Source organism: Prinia subflava, chromosome 2 (assembly GCF_021018805.1).
Source record: "Prinia subflava isolate CZ2003 ecotype Zambia chromosome 2, Cam_Psub_1.2, whole genome shotgun sequence".
Taxonomy (NCBI): Eukaryota; Metazoa; Chordata; class Aves; order Passeriformes; family Cisticolidae; genus Prinia; species Prinia subflava.
The window spans coordinates 43,407,584-43,433,153 of record NC_086248.1 but is presented as its reverse complement, the minus strand read 5'-3'; the positions used below and the strand labels follow the sequence as shown (position 1 = coordinate 43,433,153).

General features: G+C 38.6%; 1 protein-coding gene across 1 annotated transcript in view; it reads right to left on the bottom strand.

The window, feature by feature from the left end:
- Positions 1-25,570, bottom strand: part of LIN28B (lin-28 homolog B) — a 98,342-nt gene that overhangs the window by 39,302 nt on the left and 33,470 nt on the right. The window contains exon 4 of the mRNA XM_063389717.1: positions 1,208-1,392. Within this exon, the coding sequence (XP_063245787.1) occupies positions 1,208-1,392 (185 nt within the window). The remainder of the gene's footprint in view (positions 1-1,207; positions 1,393-25,570) is intronic.

The following is a 25,570-nucleotide window of genomic DNA, read 5'->3' as shown; positions in this document are numbered from 1 at the left end:
CAAAAAAAAAGCTTTGTCCAGCTTACAAAGTGTCTCCTTTGTGGTTATGGACTCTGATCTGTTACAGCAGGAATAAATTTTGTTTATGGCTTTTAGCTTTTACAGAGAAGGTGAAACGGGGACAAATATCTTGTTGTCTCCAGTACTTAAACTAAAAAAAAAAAAAAAGAAAGAAGAAAAAAAAAGGGGAGAACAAAGAAAAGGGCCTTTCAACAGAGGTTAAGACAAGTGGAGTTCATCCGTGTAGCTAGTAAAGGTTTCTGATCCCAAATTTCTCAAACCTGGGCTACATCAGGTTTCCAGAGGACCCTATCTTTCCTAAGCTACTCTTTGCTTCAGAACGTGCAATGGAAGAGAGCCATCACCTCTCAGTCATGCCATGCAATAAATATTGCAGACAAAACCTGGCTGTTTAAATATTCTTACTAGGATCCTCACAAAATATACTTTCCCCTTGGCCTCAGTCATTTTAGGTACTGGGCTGGGCAACAGCATGAGGAAAAAAGGGTGAATTTACCTGAACAAACAAACAAAATTAAACAAACTATGTGCAGGTGACTTTGTAGTGAAGAGGATTCCGAATTTCTTCCAGCCATCAGAAGCAGAAAATAAAGTGTAACAGTGCAGTGCAAGTCAGACTGCTGCACATGGGTAGCGAGAAGTGCAGCAATCAAAATCAACCTGAAATTTCTAAAGTGTTATTACAACAGTCCCTCAGACCACCAGGAATTAAAACCTTTGGAAACACCTTATACTCTACTCACTAAGTAAAAATATAATTTATCAAATGATGTACATGCTTACTGCAACACCTATATTTTTTCTATATAAAGCTACTGATGCTGTTTAAAACCCCACTGCACGTGACAGTCAGTTTAGCCTGCACAATTCTCACCTAAACATGACATTATTTCACCTGTATTCAGACTGTCCTTTCTCTCCAGTCTAACAGCAATATCTTCAAAATAGTATTATATTCCTTTGCAGGCTCCCTCTAATTCAATAAAACCTTCTCAAGTAAAACTAATCAATGGGTGATTGATGTAGCTGTATAGATACAGCTTTAATTAAATTACTAAGCTACATGTAAAAGCCAAATTTGCATAGAAGGGTTTCCTTTCACAAATAAATAAATGCTGAAAACATAATTTCAAGAAAAACTTGCAAAGAAAAGAAAAAAGGGGGAATAGGAAAGTAAGGTAATTACCTATCTCCCTTTGGTTTTCTTTTTTGTACTGTCTTCCCTTTGGGTCGTCTTTCACTTCCTAAACAGGGGCTCCCACCAGGGCCTGTTACCCGTATTGATTCAAGGCCTTTGGAAGATTTCTTAAAAGTAAATTCCACAGGTTCTCCTTCTTTTAGGCTTCTAAATCCTTCCATGTAAAGCTTGCTCTGTAAATAGGAAAAATACATTTGGTTACCATTGCCTTAAAAACAGCATTTACATTTATAATCAACAGGACAAATTACCCTGTTTACCATGCACGTTGAGTAACAGTTTCCTCTGTGTGAGCTGCAGCAGATGATATCACAAATTATAGTCCTGGATACACTGAAAACCCCATTTCACAGTAAACAAGTAAAAAGAACCTGTTTTCTGTATCAGCAAAACTGAAATAACATTTTCCTTTTCTGTGATGAATGCTATAGATGAAGCAGAAGAAATGCTGTGCTCTTAAAACCCTTAAAAATTCTTAACAGGTCTCAGGAAGCGAAAAGGTCTGGAAAGAGAGCAAATGGTCACTTCAGAGCAAATTATTTATGATCAAATTTTAATAATCTGTATTCTTTATATCTGAGACATGGATCTGCTGCTCTGAAAAGGAATCAAAGATACAGCAAGAATGAGAGGCACAAAGAAGGCACTCTGAACAAAGTCCCATGACATGGGCAATTCAAATATCCCTAGTGAGCTGCTGAATTTCTCTTGACTACACCAAAAATCTTACCTACCTAGCATGATTTATGTATGGGTTTGTATTTTCATTCACAGAAAAGGAAACTGTCATCATCAGGGCAAGTGAAATAAATTTTGACAAATATTTTAATATTACACAGCAGTAGAAAAATCTTGGACAAGCTGAAGTCAACGGGAGCTTACCACTGATTCTGACACAACAAGAATTTTCATCAGGATTCCAAACAAATTATATACAATTAAGTAAGTAAGCATTCCAGGATAAATCTTTGATTAATCAAACTCTTAAATAAAATGATTGAGTTAAAGAGTGGGTGGATATAAAGTTGCAGTACACTTTTATTTTAGAAAATGCAAGGTACGTGAATGAGATCAGTTGGACTCACAGAGAATATTAAAAAATATCTCAATTTACACACATTTAGAGATCTTCCAGGAGAGTTATAACACATATTTTCTTCCTTTGAATTCCTCAGAGAGAAGACAAAAAAATGTGTTCTGACTGATTCTTAATCCATTCTTTAGCATTCACTTGGCTGAACCACGGAGTCAAGAAGGAAATCTTCACTGCAGGTGCCACCCCAATTCAGTCACATGTCAAAAAAAGCCAAGTGTCACACAACTCGCATCTGTTACCCGACAAGTGCAACCAGGACCACGTACAAATCAGATGGCAATCCCTGCCTTGGGCTCCCTGCAACCATTCACAGGAGGTCTGCAGCACCAAGACACTGTTTTAGCAGAGCACAAGAACTGACACCTACACAGCTCTCAGTCAGCACACACTGAGGGAGCTGGCTTCCTCACAAGGATGCACAGATAGCAGGACCGAGGGCACGAGCAGTTGCCCCTGAGCTGCTACAGGGCAAACTAGCTTCAGACACAAGGAGAAATTGCTCCCTGTAAAAAGAATTAAACAGAGAAGCCCAAAGTAATAGTTCCCTTTGCTGGAAACAGTTAAGACTCATCTTACCAGGACACTGAATAACCCAATCCAAGGCCCTGGTTTCAGCAAGATGTTCAACCATACAAAATCAAGAGGAGCCTTTGAAGAGGAGCCTAGGCTTTCCTGTGGTTCTGATATACTAACCCAATGCTGGTAAGACCGGAAAACAGGATTAGAATTCCTGGTTCTGCAGCAGAGCTACCTTGGGGGGACCTGTGTCACTTAACTTCTCCCTGTTTTTCTGAAGAGGGGTGCCACTGCAAAGTCTATTTTTCACAGCACTAATTGACTAAATTATAAATAATAAAATAATTTTGAATATTTATTTTAATGGAATCATGTGAAAGCACATATGCCTCAGCTTCCTGAAATCCCAAGTTCTCAGTGTACCCAGCACAAGACACTACCACTGCTGGTCTGACTGAGTGGCTCAGGTGCTTACAATTTTTCCAGCAACCAAAGTAACCAAGAAACACAGCTTCACTCATTAGGACTGGTTTTGCTTATGCAGTTGTGCAGTTCTAGTACACTTGGCTCTCCCACCAAATGTTGTAACAGCGTGAAACATGAGACAAAATGCTGATTTTGTAGGCTAGAGGTGGAGCACTATTTAAAAGGTGGGGAGAATAGCATGGGAGGGCTGTGGGACACATGAAAGAAGAAATATATAATACCTGTTCCCTGAATCATTACCTTGGCTTTGTTAAAAATTTAAGGCATGAAAAAATAAAAACTGCAAAAGTTCTTACTAATGCACCTGGAGGATAGCAATTGCACGTAAACCAATGAAACAAGCCAGCCAGGAAGGCAGTGTTATTTCAAGCAAGCCTTCCACTTTGAAATGTCTGTACAGCAACAAGGGGATCTTTGTCACAATGAAGAAACATCCAAGTTCAGAATATGCCTAAAGAACACATCACTACTCCTGCACTGAAACAACAGACACTGCCTGAGGGATGAGTCCATCTCCAAGTCCATCCACATCTCTTCAGTGCCACCAGGGAAATCCTGATGAAAGGCAAGAACTGAACACTGTGTCTTCTGTCCCAAAATAAGCACACAGTTGAATGTTCCAAAACTAGACAATCAGTACAACACAGATGGGTGCTAATCACAAGGAAACCTCAAAGGCATAAGTCCTTATTTTCCTGCAATACTGAACACTGCATGGATGCTCGTCTACTTGTTTAATTACAACTTAATGAAGATGCAGTTAAGTCTCAGTAAGAGTTATGCATTTTTTCCTGAGTTTCACCATTATTAAAAAATGCCAAAAGGCTAACATCTGATACACACAACATTGTCTTCTACTTTACCTCAAAATAAATACTTGCTTAAAACATAACTTAAAGCAGGGCACTATTAGTATTCTAGAATGTTTTTATTTTTGTCATTTCACTATTAGCAATAGAACTTGATTTCTAAACAAAACACTATTTACAAGAGATTTTTAAACATATTTAAAAGCCTAAGTACAGCAACAATCATGCTTTCATGAATCACATTATGCAGGTGTACATTTTTTGCATGTTTTTTTCTGAGCATTTTAACAACAAAAAATATTGAAAAAAACCCACTTCAAATGACTTGCACAGTTCTCTTCTTGAATAAATCTCAATAGCTTTTCAATGAGAGAGATGGATTTGGTGCTGTCTGACTTATTGTGCAAATGTATAGCTCATGGTGAGATTCTCTGAGGGTGCAGTAACAGTTCAAAGCCATTGTGAAAAAATGTCATTTGGAAACCAGACAAACAAATCTAAAACCTGAATCCCTCTTAACTTGTCTAAAGAGCTGGACAAAAAATGTCTGTAAAGTTGATAATTTAATGTTGAGAGACCTAGCTCAGTATTTTCCTCACATTACTTAAACAAATAAAACTGACACAATTAAAAGCAGCCAGAGTTTCAAGTCAGTGAACCATTTCTAGAGCCCTGAATGGGGTATATGGGCACACTGCCAACAAAGAGAAAAACTTAAAAGCAACATGCTTTTCCTCATTTCTCTCTTTCACCTGTCAGACACTTTACTCTTATTTTACCAGCAGTCAATACAGTGGTTTCAGACTGGAGCTTTTTTTCCTATTTTTTTAATTTGACAGGACCATTTATGTTTTGTCTTGTTTTGGTTTTTTTAATAGATATCCTAATGTAAAATCTCACACATCTCTGTTACAAGCAGTGGCTTGGTCCAAAATGCTGACAATCTTGTTGAAGAATTGGCAATAACAAATATGAATAGAAGACTCCACGATCACAAGTTCATGGAAAGCATTTCCTACTACAAAACAAAAATCAAAAATTAACAAGTATAAACTGTATTAGCAAAATGGTCCCCAAAGAAACAAACCAATTCCTTGGGCAGTGTCAGAGAGTGCTTACAGCTTTCACCAGGCTCTACAAAAGAAAGGAAGTTTGGAATTAAGGATCATTACAGGGGCCGGATTGCCTCAGATATGTGTGCATTACTTCTAATAAGTGTGAGGAGTAAGTGCCTCATCACAACTTTGCCATTTCTAGTCAGGGCTGTGAACAACTGCTGTTGCAGACATTAAATCCTTTAGAGAGATGAGGGGGGAAAGTTATTTCATGGCATTCTGCTTACCTCGTTTATGTTCTGTATCTCTCATTTCTGCCCCTCTTTATCTAGTGATTGACTGATTGCTCAGTACAATGACCAGACACCACCAGTATGCTGAGTTTCCCAAAGTAAGAAAAGAGTTTTCCCTACAAAATTATCTACAATTAAATCCAGAGATCAAGGAAAGTATATTGTAAAGCCCAACCACAATAAAGATTGTAAGAAAATCTCTGCAAAACAACCTTGCACGGTTCCATCAAGAGCCATCAACCTTTGAGTAAAGCAAGGGTACACAGTGAGAGGACCCAGAAGGAAATCAATTTACACTGGATGCACACTACTGCTCTTCCCTGCATTAGGTCAAAACCCATGCAAAAGAGTATCAGTTGCATGATACAAGTCCTTCTACAAGGACTTTTGCTGTTGACCAAAAGTTCATTATAAGAGGTTTGTGATTACCATGTATTTTTGCAGGGAGAATGCTAAAGCAAACAAAAAATCCACTACCCTGAACAACAGCCCCTCCAAGGGCAATGTGCAGCTTTGTCGCACTAATATAGGATTTGAAGACTGGGCACTCACAAAACACCTCAGAACTGCTCCTGCTGACCCTCAAGGGCTTGTTCCTGCTCCTAGAGGCTTATCTTGCACCAAATCTGGCACTTCTTTTGGTCCTCCCCATAAGCCAATTTAACTCGCTAATCTGACAGGAAACAAACTCAGTTTAAAAAGAAGGGGGGAGGATAAGAGGAAGAGGAAACAGAGATAGATTTTTGTTTTTCCAGTGAGCTAAATCTATTCACAGAAAAGTTCAACGAGCTCCAGGGCATACACAGTGGAAGCAGCAGCTTTTTGAGATGAGAATGTGCTCCTTAATATTTTATGTAAAAAAGCAAACTCTACAGCAGTACAGGGTTTTTTCTAAAGTGTAACATAACACAAAGTAATTTTAAAAAAGCTACAAAACACTATTTCTGAAAGATTTGCACTTCAGCTTTAAGACAAGAAAGAGCTATGTACACTACATGTATAAAACATTTATGAGAAAGGGTGAGCTACTGCAAGTAACTTTACAATAGGGAAAGAACTGGTACATAGGCAGTAACCACATGCAGCTGGTACACTGCAATTTCACACCTTTATTTACTTGGAATTTGTTTCTGTCTTGAATTTCCACCATGACCGTAGTCATGTTCATAACCTCGTTTCCATTCATCATCCTGTCACTGTCCCCACACTGTTATTTTTCTTACTGAGAAGTGTGCAAAGGTATTTATTTAACTTTTGAACAAAAGGCTCTCCCTAATTCAAACCCACCCTCCCTACACAACAAAGGATTTTTCTTTCTCCATTTTAGTATCTGAAGAAACTTCTATTAACTGCTTTAACTTTTAAGAAGTTTAAGTGAATTCTAACTCAGCTGAATACTTTCAGTTCTTGTTCCATCACAATCACATTCCAAGAAGAGTTTTCTTTTGATAATCTACTCCTTTTTTTGCATTATCTTTTCTCAACCCAATGGCCCTCCCAAGAAAAGGGTCTCTGCTAGAATTATTAGGTAATCTGCCACAATTCTCCTTTTCCTTTACTTGGGATTCAAGTTGAATCTTTTCTCTATTTAAGTCTCCAGTACTTCAGCTCACCTATGTTTACTAAACAGTTCTCTTAAATTTAACACATGTTCATCTTTAAAAAATTACCAACATTTTGTCATCTCATTTAACTTAAACCAAGTAAACACAGTTCAACATTTTATCTTAATCTTTAAACAATCATGTTTTCTGTAGGGTCAGCAATTCCTTTCAATCCCCAAATGACACAACTTCTATTCTGAACTACTCTTTTGGTAAGAAAACTATTGATGGTGGTGTACAGAAAAAACACATCATTATACCATAGTATTGTCTATGGTTGTCTGTATATATATCTAAGCTAGAGATCTACAACAAGTCTCTCATAATTCCTTCACAAAGTGATTTTGGCCAAATAGATTCTACTGTGTCCATGCAATCATTGTTTCCAAGGTGCCAACTTCGCTGACAAAACCTTACCAATTTTCTGCAAATTATTTTCAGTATTTGTGTTCAGGCCATGAATGCTATTTGACCATGTTCTCGCCTTCTCTGGATCTGGTTACACATTCAGCAGCGGCAGTTCTGATTTTGTATACTAATAAAAAGAGCCTGGATAACAAAAACATCTTTTGCTTTTCTTCCCTGACCTAACCCTCTTCTCTTGCTATAGTAAGTGTATGTTTTGTTAGTGTAGCACCTACACAACTAGTGCACTGCTAGTAATTTTCACCCTTTTCTCCTTTTCATAGACCATTTATGTTATGCATATACAATTCTCATTTACCCCATTTTCCTCATTCTGTACTTTAATACCAGGCATGAAAATCAAACCAGTCTCTTCCCTCATTTGTTAGATTTAAGTATTTTCTCATCAGTCACACTAGGCACAAGAGAGAATTGACTCACTTCAGTCAGTTTCAAAAGGGAAGTTCCTCTTTTCCCACCAAAGCCTCGCATTGACTCAGGAAGAAAACTGTTTAGCTCTTCTTGGTAATGCCGGGTTTCTGCTTTGTTTCTGCTCCCTGAATCAGTTCTATGCAGTTAAAAAACCCACCAGCACACCTCAAAAGAAGCCTTGTGAATGTGCAGCCATGGCAGGTAAGGCTGTCCTGAGCAGCACCTTGCCAACACTTACATTGCCTCAGTGATCTCCCCAAACCACACTATCAATCACAGATAGTTTAATCTCACACTATTAATCCCAGACCCTCAGAAGTTCCCCCACTGAGAAGCATCTTCTCTTGATGGTGTCCCAATGGCCCAATACCTCCAAGCTCCCTTCCCACAAGTGTTCCCTTGCTAGCAGCTGTACTGCTTTTGGAAGCCCCACAGACACCCCAGGGTGGGGGCCCTTTCCTTCCTTCACTCACCACTGAGCTATCCCACCCTCAGGCAAGTGCAGTCACTTCATGCAACTGAAACCACCTCATTCTCTGTTCCAAATACTCATCTGCTGTAAAGCAGTTTTGCAGAAACCCAAAGACTCTTTTCTACAAAGATTAGGAACAAATAAACATGACCTTTTATGCAATCAATAAACAGGGCAGATTATCCTCTTTCTATTTTTATTAGGATGAGGCTCTTTCTTTCCCCCTCCCCATTTTTTATTTTTCCTGGATATGAGGCCCTGATGTCTAGCTGACCAGACTCTCCAAAGCACCCTGATATTAATGCTATTTTAGTGATGTTTTCAAGTGGAAAACTCCCAAAAGGGAAGAAAACCATCATCAGACTGTTTGGTGTACCTCTTCCCCTGACAATGTGCAATAAACTGAAAAATTCATGAGCTGCATACTTTTGTAGTGACCACCTAGGCATAGCATTTCTCACACCTCCTCTATGTTAAAAACACAAACTTCCAAGGCAGAGGTCAAAACGAGCCACTCCTGCAGCTCATCTATTACATGAAGAAAGGAGGTATACAGAATCCTAGACCTTTTCTCTTTCTTTTCAGGGGAAAAAAAAAAAAAAAAAGGAAAGACAGAGTGGACAATCAGAAAATCCATAAATACCACCAAGTCCACTTCTCTCATTTCTTCCAGAATGGATACAAATACTGCGAAACCTGCAAGATGGATTTGGCTAAGCTGTCTCCTGTCAAGTATCTCTCCTATAATGGTTTAATGGTGAGGACAGAACACAGCACAGCTATGCTTAACTCATTTTAAAAAGCATGCTGAATATACTGAAACACAGTTCTCTTCTAGCAGATCTAAAAATTAGCTAACTTCAATGTACATCATTCCACAGAGGAGGAAATCAAAAGCACAGGAAGGTGCAATGTAGAACTCAAAATCTGCTGCATTTTTCAAGTACTGAAAATGTACTCTTGGTAGAAAGCACAGAGTCAGTGGCAGAGTTATGTCACCACATAACTAAACCACAGTTTCCTCTAGATGTGTGTCTGGTGTCGTTAACCATGTTTCCACTGCAGCACCTCTATTTTCCATGCCTGCCCTATGATGTCTGTGAGCTTCGTTTCTGTGCTCTTCTATACATGCCCATGCACAAGAATGATTTCCCCCCATGTCAAGAGATGTTTAAACTATATAAAGGTTTCTTATCTACCTCCCTCACCACCTCCCACCATCCCAAGACATTGCATATAATTAAAAATAAATTAAGCCCAGATTGTGATCTGCTAATTCAGATGCAGCAGGATGTCTCTCTGCACATGCACCGTTCCCTTCCTCTGCATAAAAGTGGTCTGAAAGTCATGTTTTCTTACTATAGACCCTGAACATCCATATCTGAGGAAGCTGTTCTTAACTTTTAAATTGTATCCCACCTGCAAAACAGTACCAAGAAAATTCTGAGAAAGCAGTTCATGCACCTTTTTCTAACCCCTCCCATGAGAAAATTACGTGGTTCACACTTCACTGGTAAACAGAAGAATGGCTAACACTGTGGGCAGCTACAGGAGCCACAGGCTGACATTAAAAACCCCCTGCATTTTAAACAAATGAATCAGCAAATCAGCATACACACAGAGTCCTGAACCTGCTCATTTCATCCTGTTCTCATGGCAAAATTATCCTGGCCTGCCTCTTTCTTCCTGAAGTGTAGTGTAACAGGTACCCACCAACAATTCTGCAGTCCACAAGGGAAACAGAAGATTAGGACGAGGGTAGCACGTTATGTTTGTAGATACAGGCTAATAACCAGGACAAAGAGAATCTCACTTGGGAGCAGTAAATTGGGGTAGGATTCTGGGGTGGTAAGGATACAGGTAAGAGAGTGGATGGTTGTTGGATCCTGATGGAATGTAGCAACTGGACTTTCTCAACAGGCCAGGGACAGGGTGGTGGAAGGGCTGGGTAATGCCAAAAAAATAGGGCTGGTGCCTTACAAAAACTGGGCTAGGGCAATGTCCTCTGGCATTGAAGCCAAAACCAAGCTGAGAAAAAGAAGTGGTGGATAGTTACAGCATCTATAGGTTCTCAAAGCCCCAGACAAGCCAACTTCCCCCTCTTCCCAGTCAAGTACTGGGAGCAGAGTGAAGGTTTACAGACCAGTCCTGACTTGGGCCATGCTGGCAGTCCAGACCTGTCCCTACCTCCTTTCTTCTCCTCCCCACCTACCTATGGGCTGCAGTCTGGAAAACTGTCCTCATATCCCTTCCACCCTCTCCAGGCCCTGGGTTGGGAGCCTGCCAGCCTGGCACAGCACTGAGACAGCAACTTCACCTCAGAAACCCGAGATCACGCTGCAGAGAATGTTTTCTGAAAACTACCATCAGCTGCTTTAGTGCAAGTCTCCTCCATGCTGCAATGACCTCTTTTAATTCTTCAGAGAAAAATGCTGTCTGCTTGAAAGCTCCTCTGAGCCAGGGAGCGAGGGAGTAAGTGAAAATGTACGGTATTTTAACCAACTGAGAGTAACCATGCCCTAAACAATTCCAAGATAAAAAATACATTCTCCTGTAAGCAGATACCTCTCTTGAACTATTCACCAGCTTTTGGGCAAAGATAGTTTTGACTTTTATGGAACAGGTGTCCTTGCTTCCCACCAAGGACTCACGTTGCACTGGGCAGGGTCCTACACAGAAGACAAAAGAAGCCAAACACAGGCAATACATCAGTGCTGCTAAACCATGCGGAGGTCAGAACCTATAGTTACCATCTAGTTTTTAATTCTATTTACTTAATATGCCAATATACAAGCAAAAGACACAAATAAAGTACCGGTTAGTATATTTGTTTACTAAAATCAAAGTTGCCGTGCACACAAGAATAAAACAAGAATATCTGACAAAATTGGTAGGGTTCAAATGCTGTTGCTTATAAAACAAGCAATAATTTTTGAAAACTATTAAGGCTGGAATTTTTATTTGGGATGGTTAGTTCTTTTCACAACATTATCTGTACTGTAAAATGAAAACTCTTTTCCCTTTACAATAAAACCAAAATTAACAGTAATATTTATACTATATTAACAATTCCTAACTTATGATTCAAGGCCCCTAGTACTTCTATGATTCCTTAATTATGGCTTCCTTAGCTATTCTTGTACAGCAGATTATACACATTTATTCAATTTATATATATATTTTGAACAAGATAATCTAGCATGACATCAGTTCTACCAACTTATAGGCAGCTATATTTTCATTTGATACAATTTTACCAGAATTAAAAATATCTATTAGGTACTCAGATATCTGAACAAAAGAAGCCATTTGGTTTGGCTGAAGAATCAGCACAAGGTTATTTTATACTTCAAACATTAATCACTTTTTTTTTTGAGGGAAGGGAGTGGCAGATTATCTAAAGACATGACAATCAAGGTACTAGATAGCAGTGAAACTAGTAATAAATGTCTAACTGGATGTAACAGGAAATAAGTGGCTGACTTAAACTATTTTTTAGAAATACACATCAGTGGGATGAGATAGCATTGAGGACTCAAAAAGTAACTTGAACTTAGCAGCACTTTTAACTTAGTATTTGGGAGAATAGTCAATTCTTAACTTTACTGTGAACTAGTTCCCTAAACAGCTGCATTTTAAAAACGGATAGAAATTGCTGTTTTGGAGCTACTTCTGTTATCAAACCTATATTCTGTTACAAAAGACACAACCTGTGTTTCAATGAACCACCTCTGAATGTACAGTGAAAAAAAAGAGAAAACAGCATTTAAGGCAAAACCCTTCTCAGGTAAATGCAAGGCAGATTAAAGTGATTTCTATGGAAGAGGACTAAAGATTTTAATTATAAAAGATAAATTGTTTAATGTTAGCATAGGTATTGGAGAGGTACTAAGAAATCCTTGAAAAACTTTACTTTTATTGCTATGGTTATGATCATGTTCATTTAGGTAGGAAGTAATTGCGAAATTGGAACATAATGCATACAACTGCATCAATCAAATGACAATAATGTTGGCTGCAGCTCAGATTGCAGAGAATACAAGACTACTTAAATATTATTTAGGACTCCATTATTGAATCTGTCATTTTTATGTCCTAATTTTAGCATGCTCTGGCAAAGAATGTAAATGTTTTCTGAGGCCTCCTGGAAGAGGGTCAGACCAGCTGCAGCAGGAAGACACAAAGAGGTTCCTTAAGGACAAGTCCTTCCTCTTGCAATGTGCTGACACAGCTCCCATCAACACTCATGGAGGAGAGCAGACCCAGAAGTATCAGCCTGCTAATTCTGAATGTGTTTGCTTTGTGGGTTGATTACACTCCAGACACGCCAGACACATCTCATTATGAAACCCAGGCAGATGACTAGCTCTGATGCAGTTGTAAGGCAAACAATCCATAGGAGAAATCCTTTCAAACATACATCTGTGGTTGATCTGCCTCACCTAGTAACATCCTTCCAATATCTGTCCTTCTTTCAGTACTACAAGCCTGCTGTTTCACAGGGCAGTGGTGCCATGCATGGCACACTCAGGTTTCCTCTGCCTGTCAAGGGCACAGATCCTGACTGACAAAGAGAGCACAAACAATGATTGAGCATTTTCTCTTCCAGATATCCTTTCCAGGCCAAGGTATCACAAGACCAGGCTTTGCAGTATTTACGTTTTCCTAATTTCCAAGAAATTTATTTCTATTGTACCTATCTGTAGTAAGATTCAATCAGCCATAATTATATTACTCCTCCTAGTTCTGGCTGAAGACTTTTCTTCCTCATAACAGTACACTTCACATGGGATAAAAAACTAGAACTATATAAAATTGCATTTTTTTCACTACAAGATATTTATGTTTCCATTCAGTCTTTTTGCTTCATTAGTGGTCTGTTCTCACAGACAGCCATAACATCAGTGAAAACTTCCAGCCCTCCCCTTTCCTACTCACACCAACAGCTCAGTACCCCCCAAAAACTGAAATCCATAATAAACAAAATGCAGCCTGAAATCTCTACTATCTGTATTACTCCTTTACAGGTCCAATAAAAGTGGCCTGCTCTCCGAGCTGTTTGCTTTTAATACCAGAAAGTAAAAAAATTCCAGGCTTCGTTTCTTCTTAGACGGTTTGAAAGAAAAAAGGCTAAAATCAAAGCTACATCATATAGTAACTATAATGAAAGAAACACAGATGAATTGTGGGAAACAATAAATTCTGTACATTATTTCTTCTTCTAGACTCCTTTCAGTGACATATGACCATAAAACATTTATATTATGGCTACTATGTAAGATGCAGCCATTTGTAGCTGAAAGCACAAGACATTATGGAATGGAAGGAGCAGGTAGTAGGTGATCATAAAAATCATGTAAATACAAATTAAAGTGAGAGACATAAAAAAGGGTTAAACTTGTTAGGTGTGTGACTTCAGTATCATCTATGAGTTCCTTCTAGACTGTACAAACTCAGTACTCCCTTATCATAGTTCACATACATGTGTATGTGCATGTAAAAACACACACAATTTAAGGTCAACCCCATAACCTAGCTTCATCAAATCAATCAATCAAACAGCAAGCAAATTAAACACTATGCCACACAAAGTGTCCATTACAAAGTATAATAAAGGTTGGCTAGGAAGCTCCTGCTGGCAGAAAACGTGACCTGTCAGTAACTTGACTTCTGCAGATGTCTCTTGTTCATCCTACACTATGGCAGAACAGGTGTGGTGCAGTTTTAACCACAAGGACTTTTTTAAATCCAGGCAGTACCTATAGCAGATGAATGTGCCCAGCAGTTCTTGCAGCAACAGCTCCCACAGAGGTATCCACTGGGAGAGGAAGCAAGCAGGATCAGGAAGAAAGCTACAGGAGAAGGAAGACTTCTGACCAAGTGCTCAAGCACTCCTTAAATTAACTCTAATGATTCTCAGTACATTCACCTGAGCATGGGCCAACATCCATTTCTGCAGTCTTTGACTCTCAGTTACAGCTATAAATAGCTGTGAGGATGCAGGGAAGTAAATCAGGAACAACCACTTATGTGTGGGAATGACTCAGGCTTTGGTAAAAGATGGTAGGTGAAACTGTTATGTGAAATTGTTGTGCTCTATTTCCAGCAGGTGTGGATAGCTGGAGAACACAGTTTTTAAAATAAGTCAGATTTGCACACTCAGTCAAAAGCTATCTCCACCTTCAGGTGGGGACTCCAAGCTGCTACAGGTAAGAACTGGGATGATCAGGTTCTAACAGCTGTTGGTTCATCCAGGCTCCATGCAATAAGAGGGAGGAAATACAGATTCTGACTGTAGGTCCCCCTCCTGTGGTGCAAGAGGGGGCCTGAGAGCCATGGGATTGTCCAGAGGATGCACAGGGATAAGCTGGTTAGCAGACCTGCCTGCCTTGGCCAGATGGGAACATGAACGGAGAGTCTCATTTTCTCTTTATAAAACACATAAAGGACAAAAAGCATTAACAGATGAACACATAAGGATTTCACTAACCAAAAAACCACGAAAATATCCATGTCATATGCTATGATCTCCTCTAGAAAAATGTTTCAACAATTTTGGATAACACAGTAAATATGTCTAATTAGACAGGCACAGTCTAAGAAAATATTCTGTGGTAAAGCTCTTGCAAAAAACAATGGATTAGTAAATGCTAACCTACTGCAATTCTGTTCCCTATGCTGACAAATTTAACCTGATAAATCTGCTTTCTAGGTGTTTTGAAGGCTAAAAAAATGTGTACTAATACTAATAATACTAATGTGTATCCACAGAGAAGTAATGCATTAATTCCAGAAGCTGACAACCACCTCACACAGCAGGAAGAAGATGCCAAAGCCCTGTACTGCCTCCTCCATGTCAGAGAACAGCATGATTCTCCAGGAGTGGATGTGAGGCTGTGTGAAGCACTGCACAAAGACAGCACAGCTGTCAGGACACTGGACACCACGGGCACAACGTGGACTTGGAATAGGTTTCCACAACCTGGCAAAAAGCTGGCACAGAAAAGGAACCACAAACAACCATCTCCTCCAAGAACAGTGAGGAGCATGGGCTACAGGACTGTGCAGCCTTGGTAAACACTCTACTCATGAGCAAAACATGCTCATGGACAGAGACAGAGCAGAAAAAACCCAAACCAAACAACGCAAAACTTAGGATTGCGACTAATTTTGACACCACTCTGACATAATTTGTCTCACTTTCCTAAACAGTTCAATTCAACAGATCTTAAGGACAAATTAGTAAATGAGCTTTCTTTCTTTCTAGCTACGTGGTACTTTTGCACATCCCAGACCACTTAGGTGTGACTGCTATTTCATGGGAATAGTTATTTTAAGAAAGCAGGGAAATCATAAGATTATGTTCATGATTAGTCACCTGTCAGGTTTCTGCAGTTCATATAGCACGTGGGATTTCTTATAGCTGGCTTTGTTCTGTAAACATGGGAATATTTTTCAGAGTATCCAGGTGCATACATGTCTGTTATATAGACAAGCAAGATATTTTTGAGATAAGAAATTGAAAAAAAATGTTTACAGGAAAATATAAAGTCAAGACTACAAAAAATTTAATGCCTTGATTGTTGCTTTTTTTCTTTTTTACAGTTAACACATATTAACTTGATTAATCACACTCAAGTATTTCCAAGGAAATAAGCCCCTGAAGCTAACAATAAACATTGGAAACTTAAAAGTGAGAAAGGGGCAGCTCCTGGCAGTTAGGACACTTAAATACATAGAGAAGAGACACCATAAAAACAGATGCAGAGCTGGAAGATACATAATTTTCACAGACTCAAGAACTCAGGTTTCCCTCCTGCAAGCAACTAAAACTAGGAATACCTGAAGATGCAAGAATAAGTCGCATTACAGAAAAGTATTTGTATTTTCAGTTCAGCTGTTTAGAACAGAGTTAAAGAAATAAAAATCCTCAAAGTGATATCATAGCACAGCTTTAAGACCTGGTGTTTTTTCTCAAATGACATAACCTAATGTGAGTGAGAAGCTTCCTTAGAGAGTAAAAATGGAGATTGACTGCTTTTCCCATCAATGCAGCTTTCAAAAACTAAAAATCTTGCTGTCCTATCTTCCAAAGGGTGCAGAAGAAAAACAGATATCTAAAAACTCTTCTTTCTTGTCAAAGAAAACCTACTGTGAATGTACTAACAGACAGTTAAGTCACAGGTATCTCTCTTGGGAAATAACACTCTTATCCAATCCATTCCTCATTGCCTGATATGAGAGAATGAAGGCGTATCACATATAAAATCAAAACCAGTAACAAAGCCATTAGCTGTCTGGTGAAAAGGACACAGAACTGGCTATGTTTGATCAGCCAAGTAAGCACAAGGCCAGGACAGTGACAGAGCTCTCCAGCAGTGCTCTCGTAAGAACAGCCCTGCAAAGCAGCATGCAACAACTAGGACAAGTCCTAGGATCCTGGATAAAGTAACATGGCACTTCCAGTTGGAAAAAGTAAAAACTAACACTGAAGAATGAGAAAGGAAAGGGCAGGGTCCCTGCACAGAAACTAGAAAGATGGACCGACCCAAAGAGATCCATCACAGCCATCTAGAGAAAATGGGTATTACTTAGCCCAGGAAATTACATAGCACTGCCCTTCAGTCACATGTTCTGTGGCTTGGGATTTTAAGATGCTTTTCCCTCTGTTGCTTTCAGTTCTATAAAAATTATACCACTGTTTGAAGGCCATTTCGGGTCACTGATTAACACATCACTGCTCTTAAGGGAAAAAACGGCAATTACAAGCCCAGTTGCACTTGCTGAGCAGGAACATCACAGGATCCTTTTACAGGAGACAGGATGACTCAGGGCCAGGAAGCAGCTGGGTCATGGATTCAGCCTGGGAGAGGCTGGCCAGGTTACCAAAGCAGCCTACCTCAGTGCTTGCTAACACACGATGCTTCCCTGTTTAGGGAGCAAATTTTTTTTTGCTGAAGGGACAGGCTTTTAAGTATTGCTAAAAGTCTGTGTAAATACAGAGCCCAGAGCTTGCCTGCTGAAGGTCTGGATTGCTTGCACTTCAAATGTTTATTTCAACACACAGAGTCCCTTTCCTTGCATTGGTGCCTTTGGTTTTCTGATTTCGTGCCCCAGTGGGACAGAAAGGCAGAAACATTGGTTTTGTTTATACAAAGATTCACAGAGGGATTGGTCTCAACTACAGTTAATGGTGTTTGACCAACTATCTGAGCCCTTAAATTCATAGGAAAAGGTCTCTTTTTTGACTGGTCAAAATGGCTCCATACTTCAAACCAGGATAAAACTCAGAGGAGCCAACAGGAGCTTCATGCACCAAATGTTGGAGTGTAAACTATCACTACTAGATAGATGGCCAGCAATGGTGTTTTTCTGAAATCTGAAGAACTCTCACCCACCAGAATGTGTTATTAATGACCTGATGTATATAGAAACATTTGCTGCACCAGTTTTGTGTTTTTCTACGTCAAATAGTAGCACTGCATCATTTCTGATACAGCCTACTCCCAAGTCTTGAAAACCTTCTGACTCAATCATCTAAACACCAAGACTATTTTTAGCTTCCTTAACATGCTTCAACTTCAGGGCTTAACTGCAATTTCTAATAAAGAAATGGTAATATGCTTAATAATGTGCTTACATTTATAAGATATACTAGCTCTATTTTAGGTTGTAACAACCTGTAATCACAACTAGATGGAATATTGTGCGTTAGTCCCTGATATTTTTCTGCTCCATTACAGTTAATATGAGAAGCTATCCAGGCAAGTTTTTTGGCCAGATATGACATTTCAGTTCTTAACCAACCAACCAACTCATTGCAACTGAACTGATCACAAAATAAAAATAGTTGGCTCTTTAAACAAAATAATACTATAATAATAATAATATCTTACAAAAATTCCATCAGTATGTGTAGACAAAGACTGGGTTATGGATATCTATGTGTAAAGTATCCTATTTTCAGAATATGCTGTTTTCAGAAACTATTTCTGAAATGACAACACAACTAAAACTGTATAAACTCCTTAACATAATTTTAATTTAAACAGTGGCCTTGTCAGGAAAAAAGAGAAGCTCCCTTCTGCTCTTCCCTGCTGGAGATGCGGATTTTTTCCTCTACTCACTGAACCAGGTTTGGCAATCTTCTGAGTCATCACTAATTTAGGTAGCAATGTCTACACAAATTTAATTAAAATAAATACATAAACAAAAAGATAGGGTTGTGTGTGTTTTGTTTTTAAAACAAGTTTAACTTGCTCAACTGACTGATGCTGGATCCTTGGCCAGGACAGAAAGAGCAAAGAAAGACTGCTCCTTCTGATGCAGTGAATCTAAATTATGTCAAATCAGATCCTAAGAGTATCAGTTAAATTTAGCTTTAAAGAGAAATAAAGTTTAGTAATTCAAAGCAATTTCAAAGTATTTTTCTTTGCAGAATGTTTGATTTAGGTATTCACATACTGTGGTCAGAACTCAGATGGACACAGATGAATTTCTTCATGGAAAATTTGAAATTTGCCACAAAACCTTTCTATCAATAACTACAAAGACCAGCTCAGGACCTCTAAAAAAAGTTAAGTTTACTTTGCACTTCACTGGTAAGTAAATTTGTTTGTATTAACATAATATACAGACTCTATACAATTAAGATCCGGTAAGTCATTTGTTACTCTAATGAGTCAATCAAGACACTGATTTGTTTCAACCCCTTTCTCATATCATCTTCACACTTCTACTGCTTCTAAAATCATAGATTAGTAAGTGCTAACATACTGAACTAGAGATGGCAAGTACTGTTGGATTAAGCCTGAGTAAATAATTGAGCTTCTTAGCAGCTAGGAACTAATATAAAGCAGGAATGAAAAACATTTCTGAGAAAAGATCAAGTTTGTGGAGCAGTGAACCACAGGGCTTTAAAAATTATTGCCATAAGATTCCCCAAAAAGCAATTAAGTGACAAGAAAAGACACTCTACTTCAGTATCAGAACCCAACCTACAGAGCAACTGATAAATAAAATGGTGGTGAGCACATTGTGCTGATTCCTCCTACTCTGCAAAAGGTGTATTATCAATAGCTCACACAATATTTGGAAAATACATGCAAAAATGAAAACAAAAACTACCATCCTAAGTTCCACTCAGACTGTGGATGGGGCTAAAGCTAAGCATTCTTCATTCACTGTATTATGAAGAAAAATTTCAACCTCCTGCAAGAAACAGTAAACCTGACAATCAAATATGTACCCACATTTTAGACTGTAACAGTGGGCTCATCTTCACTACTGTTAAATCAATTGTACTTAACTCAATTACAGTGAGGTAATTACATTAACATGAGTCAGTGCATCCACACATGGCATTTGCACGTGTGCTGAGCAAATTGCTGTTACCTCCCACATGGCACAAGGACTTTGCTCAATCACATTAAACAGGACACAGCTCAGGACACTTTCATCTGCAGTTCAAGCCACCACACTGCTGTCAAATGCCTCTATCCCACCTGTACAGGGGGAGACCTATTGCACAGCTGCCCTTAACCAGGTACACTAACCCCTGTGTGAGTTTACTTACCCACTGTAGTGCCTTTCATCTTCTAAAATTTATTATGTCCCACTCCTTTTGGAAAGGGAACAAAAATACCCATCTTTGCAATCCGTCATTATTAAAGGTGAGGAGAACATTAACAGTGATAGATAAATTTTTACAAATCAATGAATCTGTGTGAGTTACAAAGATGTTACCATCACCACAAATATGGTGATTCACTGGCTCCTGCCAGCATCTGCTGGCACACACATGTGCACTCATCTCAGGTCTCTGCGGTCTCAGGCTACACTCATGCCTCTAATTAAGAGCTTGGGCATTATTCCCTGGTTCTGAAGTGAAGTGGCAGAGCGTAATTTAACATTCATCCAGCAACATTCTTTCCTTCTCCGCTTCTGCCCCATTCCCAAAAGAGAGGGTGGCTGTGCTCTGACTGCTGCCTGGAGAATGCCCTCCTCTGTGTGCCAAATGCAGCAGCGGTTGCTGTGGGGAGGGGAAATAAACTAACAACGAGCAACCTCTAGCACGATGGAGGATCACACTCCACTGCCTCAGCCTGCACCTTATGCACGGTTATTTATCACTAGATGCAGCCTTAAACCCCACAGAATGAGCAATACTGGTTCGTTAATTGGGAGAGTCTCTGTTACTGGTCAGGCAGGTGCTTGCAGAAATTACATATAGTTGGCCCATGCCTTAATTTAAGCAAGAACCCTGTACCCTGGTATCTGTGAGCACAGCTCAGCAGTGTTCCTTGCTCATCTCTGGATCCTGAGAGATAACTCTGCACTGCTTTTTAATATAACTGACAATCAGCTGCCAAGAAACTGAATCCATAGTCAGACATAAAAATCCGACCCACACGTACAGCAAAATTAAGTAATGCAATGTGTCCTTTCTCTTAAAAGACTTGCCTGAAGCCACTGAACACAGTGGAAAAGAAATTCTTACTCACAGTATTAAGGAAATGCCCTTATCAGATATTCACAAAACTTGTGAACGCCTCTCCTCACTGTGTGTAGAGAACCATGACTGATAAACACGGAAATGAAACACCAACTGCAGGACGCATTCCCTGGTGTCCAGGTGCATGACAAGGTTAACAAATGGTGGTGTTAAAATCCTGACAAAGGGAAGATGTAAATCAAACTAAAGATGGGTATGACTTTGGAGACATAAGGACAAGAGGAATGCTTGTTTCAAGAAGCAGCACTTTCTAGAACACTTTTGAAGAGCTTCACCACGTACTCTCTATGCAGGAATAAGCACACTTTATCACAAAAGTACAAGTACCTTCTGCTTACATTCTCTATTTGGACACACTATTCTACAAAACATAGAATCTAGAATACTAATGCCAAGAAATAGGTTAAATATATTAATATAAGGTTCTAAAGTATCATTATTACAAAGCACTAAGTTAAGGCCAACTTCTGAATAAAAAAGCATATTTATATGCAGATCAGAGATGTCATATCTTAGGAATAAATAAAAGGCATTATTTTGCAAGGACAAATTAATATTTAAATTGTGTCACATGGTTGTCAAAGGTTTATCTTGGAGAAACTTGTGTGCAATGCAAAAAAATATAAAGAAAATAATCCTATTTAATGTTTGCTTGTGTTTTTAGAATGAGAGAGCTTATTCTTATCTCTCTAGTCTTATTTTTTCTGAATTATAATAACAAATCTCAAGAGAAAAAAACAGATCTTAATGAAATCTATTTAGGGATTTCTCACAAATAGCTGTGCCATCCTTCAAAATTAAATGTCAAACAATCTGCACAAAACTCAAGCCCTGTTTTAAGACTAGTGCATTATTTTATAGAAAAATTCTGCAGAGCTCCACTTTCCTTTTGCTGTCTTTGCAGACTCTTTCCTGACTTGTGTGCTCTTGTTTTAATTCCACAGTAGTGTTTTCTCATCTTGCCAGTGTCCTGTGTGGCTACAAGCTCACACAGTGAGGTCAAGAGAGAGCACAGCCAGAAAACTTGTGAAAAAGGAAAACAAAATGGAGGAGGGGCACCCGCAGGAGATGAAGGAAAGCCAGCAGAAATGCCTACAGTGTACAGCAGCATTTTTCTCAGCCCTCACGAAATAGCATGTCCTTATCACTACCTGAGAACTGGGGGGGAAAAAAAATTATTTATATATATATATAAAAATAATATTTTATATATATATAAAAGAAAAGCTCTTCCTTGGCCAATCTCCACAAATTTCCAGTGACAGTTTGGAAGTTATTTATTTATTGTGGGTTATATCCTATTTATAAAGAAATCTAGAGTTTATTGTAAAATGTTGACTCACAAATACTAAGCTGCTGGGACAGAAAATAAGTTTATAGAGTTTCCTCCTGCAATTAGTGATTTATACATGTTTGCTCAGAAAGGGTAGAAATCGTTTCATTTTGTTAAATAAAAAAATTGTGCTATGCAAATACCTTTACATGGAAGATAAATTTACATTTCATAGTAGTTTTTCAAGTATTACTTTCACAACTGATACTCCTCTTAAAAAGATTATCTCACACACAGATTAGTCTTTCTTACATTAAATTTTTGGTTTGTTTGCAATATACCCTTCCCCAAGCCCTAGGAAAAAAAATTGCTTACTTTTCATGTCAGTTATTATAACTATCTGAAATATGGAAATCAATAATGATTCGAAGAACAACCTACAAATAAAGATAAATGGTATTTTGTTCACTTAACTCACTCTTTGCCAGAATCATTTTCCAAATAATTTAATTTGTTACAATATGCCCAATATTGATATTCTCCTGATTCTTATCTGTGCACCAGAAACATCCACACCTACTTTGGTCAGCCTTACATTAAGACAACTTGTGATCAGCTTAGACTGTGCATGTAATGTCAGTGCACAGGGCACACAGATTATTGTCTGCAAGAGAAAGTGCCAAATTACTTTAATCAACCACTAATCCATACAATAAATGAAGGTTACTGAAAAGTGTAATTATCTTCTCTTACATGTTGCACTTAACAGAATTTTTTTAGTTTAGTAGTTTTCATTTCTAAAATAAATACCCAGGTGCATTTATAAGAAAAGTAGCTACAAATTCAAACCATCTGAAATCTTACAGATGAAAGACAACCTCATTGTGAGGATCCTGATCAAATGCGATTACACAGAGATTTGCTACTGGACAGGCTCCATTCATCAGTGGCAATCTCTCTCTATATAAGAAAAATATTTCCCAAAATGTCAGGACATACATTTTTCTCAATTAAAAACAGCTCCTACACTGCCCATCCCAGCTGCCTGAGGCCACTCATATGGACAGAAATTTTATCTATATCTATATCTATATCTATATCTATATCTATATCTATATCTATATCTATATCTATATCTGTATCTATATCTGTATCTCACACACACATATAATAGAGAATATATGTATATAAATAAAGGCTCCTTCAATTTATTTACATCTGTATTACCTCCTCACCAATCTCCTGGGGGCAGGGGTGAACACTAACATTCAGTCAGTAGAACTACGCTCCATCTGTACTACAGTGCACCTTAGCCAGTCACAGCTAAGGTCAACAAACAATCTCATGACAACCATTCTTGCTTTTTATTAAATACAACATCCTTCTGACTTCATGTTAAATTAGCAGCAGGCAGAACTCCAAGTTTTAATGTACCTACTGAATTTGCCCACATTAGGTGTATGCAGCACCAGGCATAATTTCATGGTCCCTGAACAGACAGAACTCAGTCCCACTTGCTCTCAGACAAACTGAGGACCCATCCTGCAACTTGTCATGCAAGGGAGTCCTGCACAGAGCTCAGTTCCAAACCTCACTCATCAACAGCCAAATCCAATGAAATCCAAGTGACTTTGTAAGTGTGGCACAGTGCTTTGCAGCACTGAACTTACACCATGAATGACAAACCTGTGCATGCACATCAGAAGTATTTCTTTAAAAACATTTTTTAGCGACATTCAGGACAGTTCAGTGGTTTATTTCAGCAAAAATATTTTTCAAATGTCCTTACAAGAAAAATGAAAATTACTCTACAGTTTGTTTTGAAGCAGTTTGGACATCAGGAGAGAAGTTGTTCATGGCTGAACCTTAGTTGAAGCAGCCACTGAGATCAGTTAATAAACATTACATTGAGTCTACTAAGAAAGTTCAAAACATGGAGACACTTCCAGGGAACTTAACATGATCCTCCTGTACTATTAAGGAAAAGGTGTGCCCAGTAAAGCAGACAGCTCAATTATACCTGCTAGTTACACACCAGAAGGGCAGTCACAAATTAAATTATGTCAATAGCAAACTCACCCTATTTTTCAAAAAGTTACAGAAACAGATACATCCACTATTTGCAGGACTGGAGTCCTAATATCTCTTTCTGAGGAAATGGATGCCAGACCAAGCCCAGCACTGACACATTGTGCAGGCACGGTGAGCACATGCCAACAGAGGTGGCAGCTCCATGAGATGCAGTAATGCAAAGTCTCACTCTGCCATTTTTCTCCTGGTTTTTCTCCATGTTACATCAATGAGAGCAACAAGAAGTTTGGAGCAAAAGACTTTCCATTTTATTTTGGCTCAGCTCCTCAAAAATTACACTCCACCACTGTGCTGATACCAAATGGAATGGCGTATTCTGCAATTCCTCAGGCTGCACATCTTTGTTGCTTTCCTCAAGTTAGCTCAATTTTTCATGCAGCAAAGCCAAAGTCCTATGAATTTCATGATACAAATTAAACCCAAACACGGAAAACATATTACTAGTTTGCAGCTTAAGGAGCAAAGTATTGTAACTCCTGCAGCTACAAAGCAGTGGAATTGACACGGGAGTCGTGGTAGGAACAGGAGGCCGGGGTGGAGGAAGGGGTGGGAAAGATTGCCTCTTCTAGCAGAAGTCTACAGTTACCAGGCTTAAGGCAGTAATGAAACTGCAGAGTTGTAACAAGCAAGGATTTCATCCAAGAGAAGAAAAAACAAAAACCAAAACCCAAGCAAAACAAGCCGGCACAAAAACAACAACAACAAAAAAGAAACTTAACCAAACCAAACGATCCCAAAAGGCTGTCATGGATCATATCTTCAGCAAACAATTTTTTCTTCAAGATTAATAGATATGCTTGCCTAATTTAATAATAACCATGCAGAATAATTCAGAGGCTCACAGCAACAGCAGTGAAAAGCTTAATGTCTATCAACCAAATTATGCACTGGTGTATGGAATGGCAATTACTGGGCTCTCCAAGATTTGAGATTTGTGAAAAGCATTTCTCCCATTTGGCATTTTAAAAGCAATATCTAACATTAATGTTAAAAACAGATTAAGAATTTTACATAGAAATGTTAAAATAAGTAGCTGACTTCATACAAAACATCATTTAAATATTCCAATTATCTAATGTGTATATTTAAAGAACTGTACATTTTGTACAACAGCCCTGTGTTTAGCTGAAAATACGTAAATAGAAGGCACACATGGATTAATTAAAAGTACAGAAAACCAACATACTTTGTACTGGAAACATTAAATACTTCTGCTTGAAAAACACTTTCAAAAAGCACATGCCACCTATTTGAAGGCAGCAACAAAAGTAAAGAAGCCTTTAATCCCTGTACTATTTCAAAACA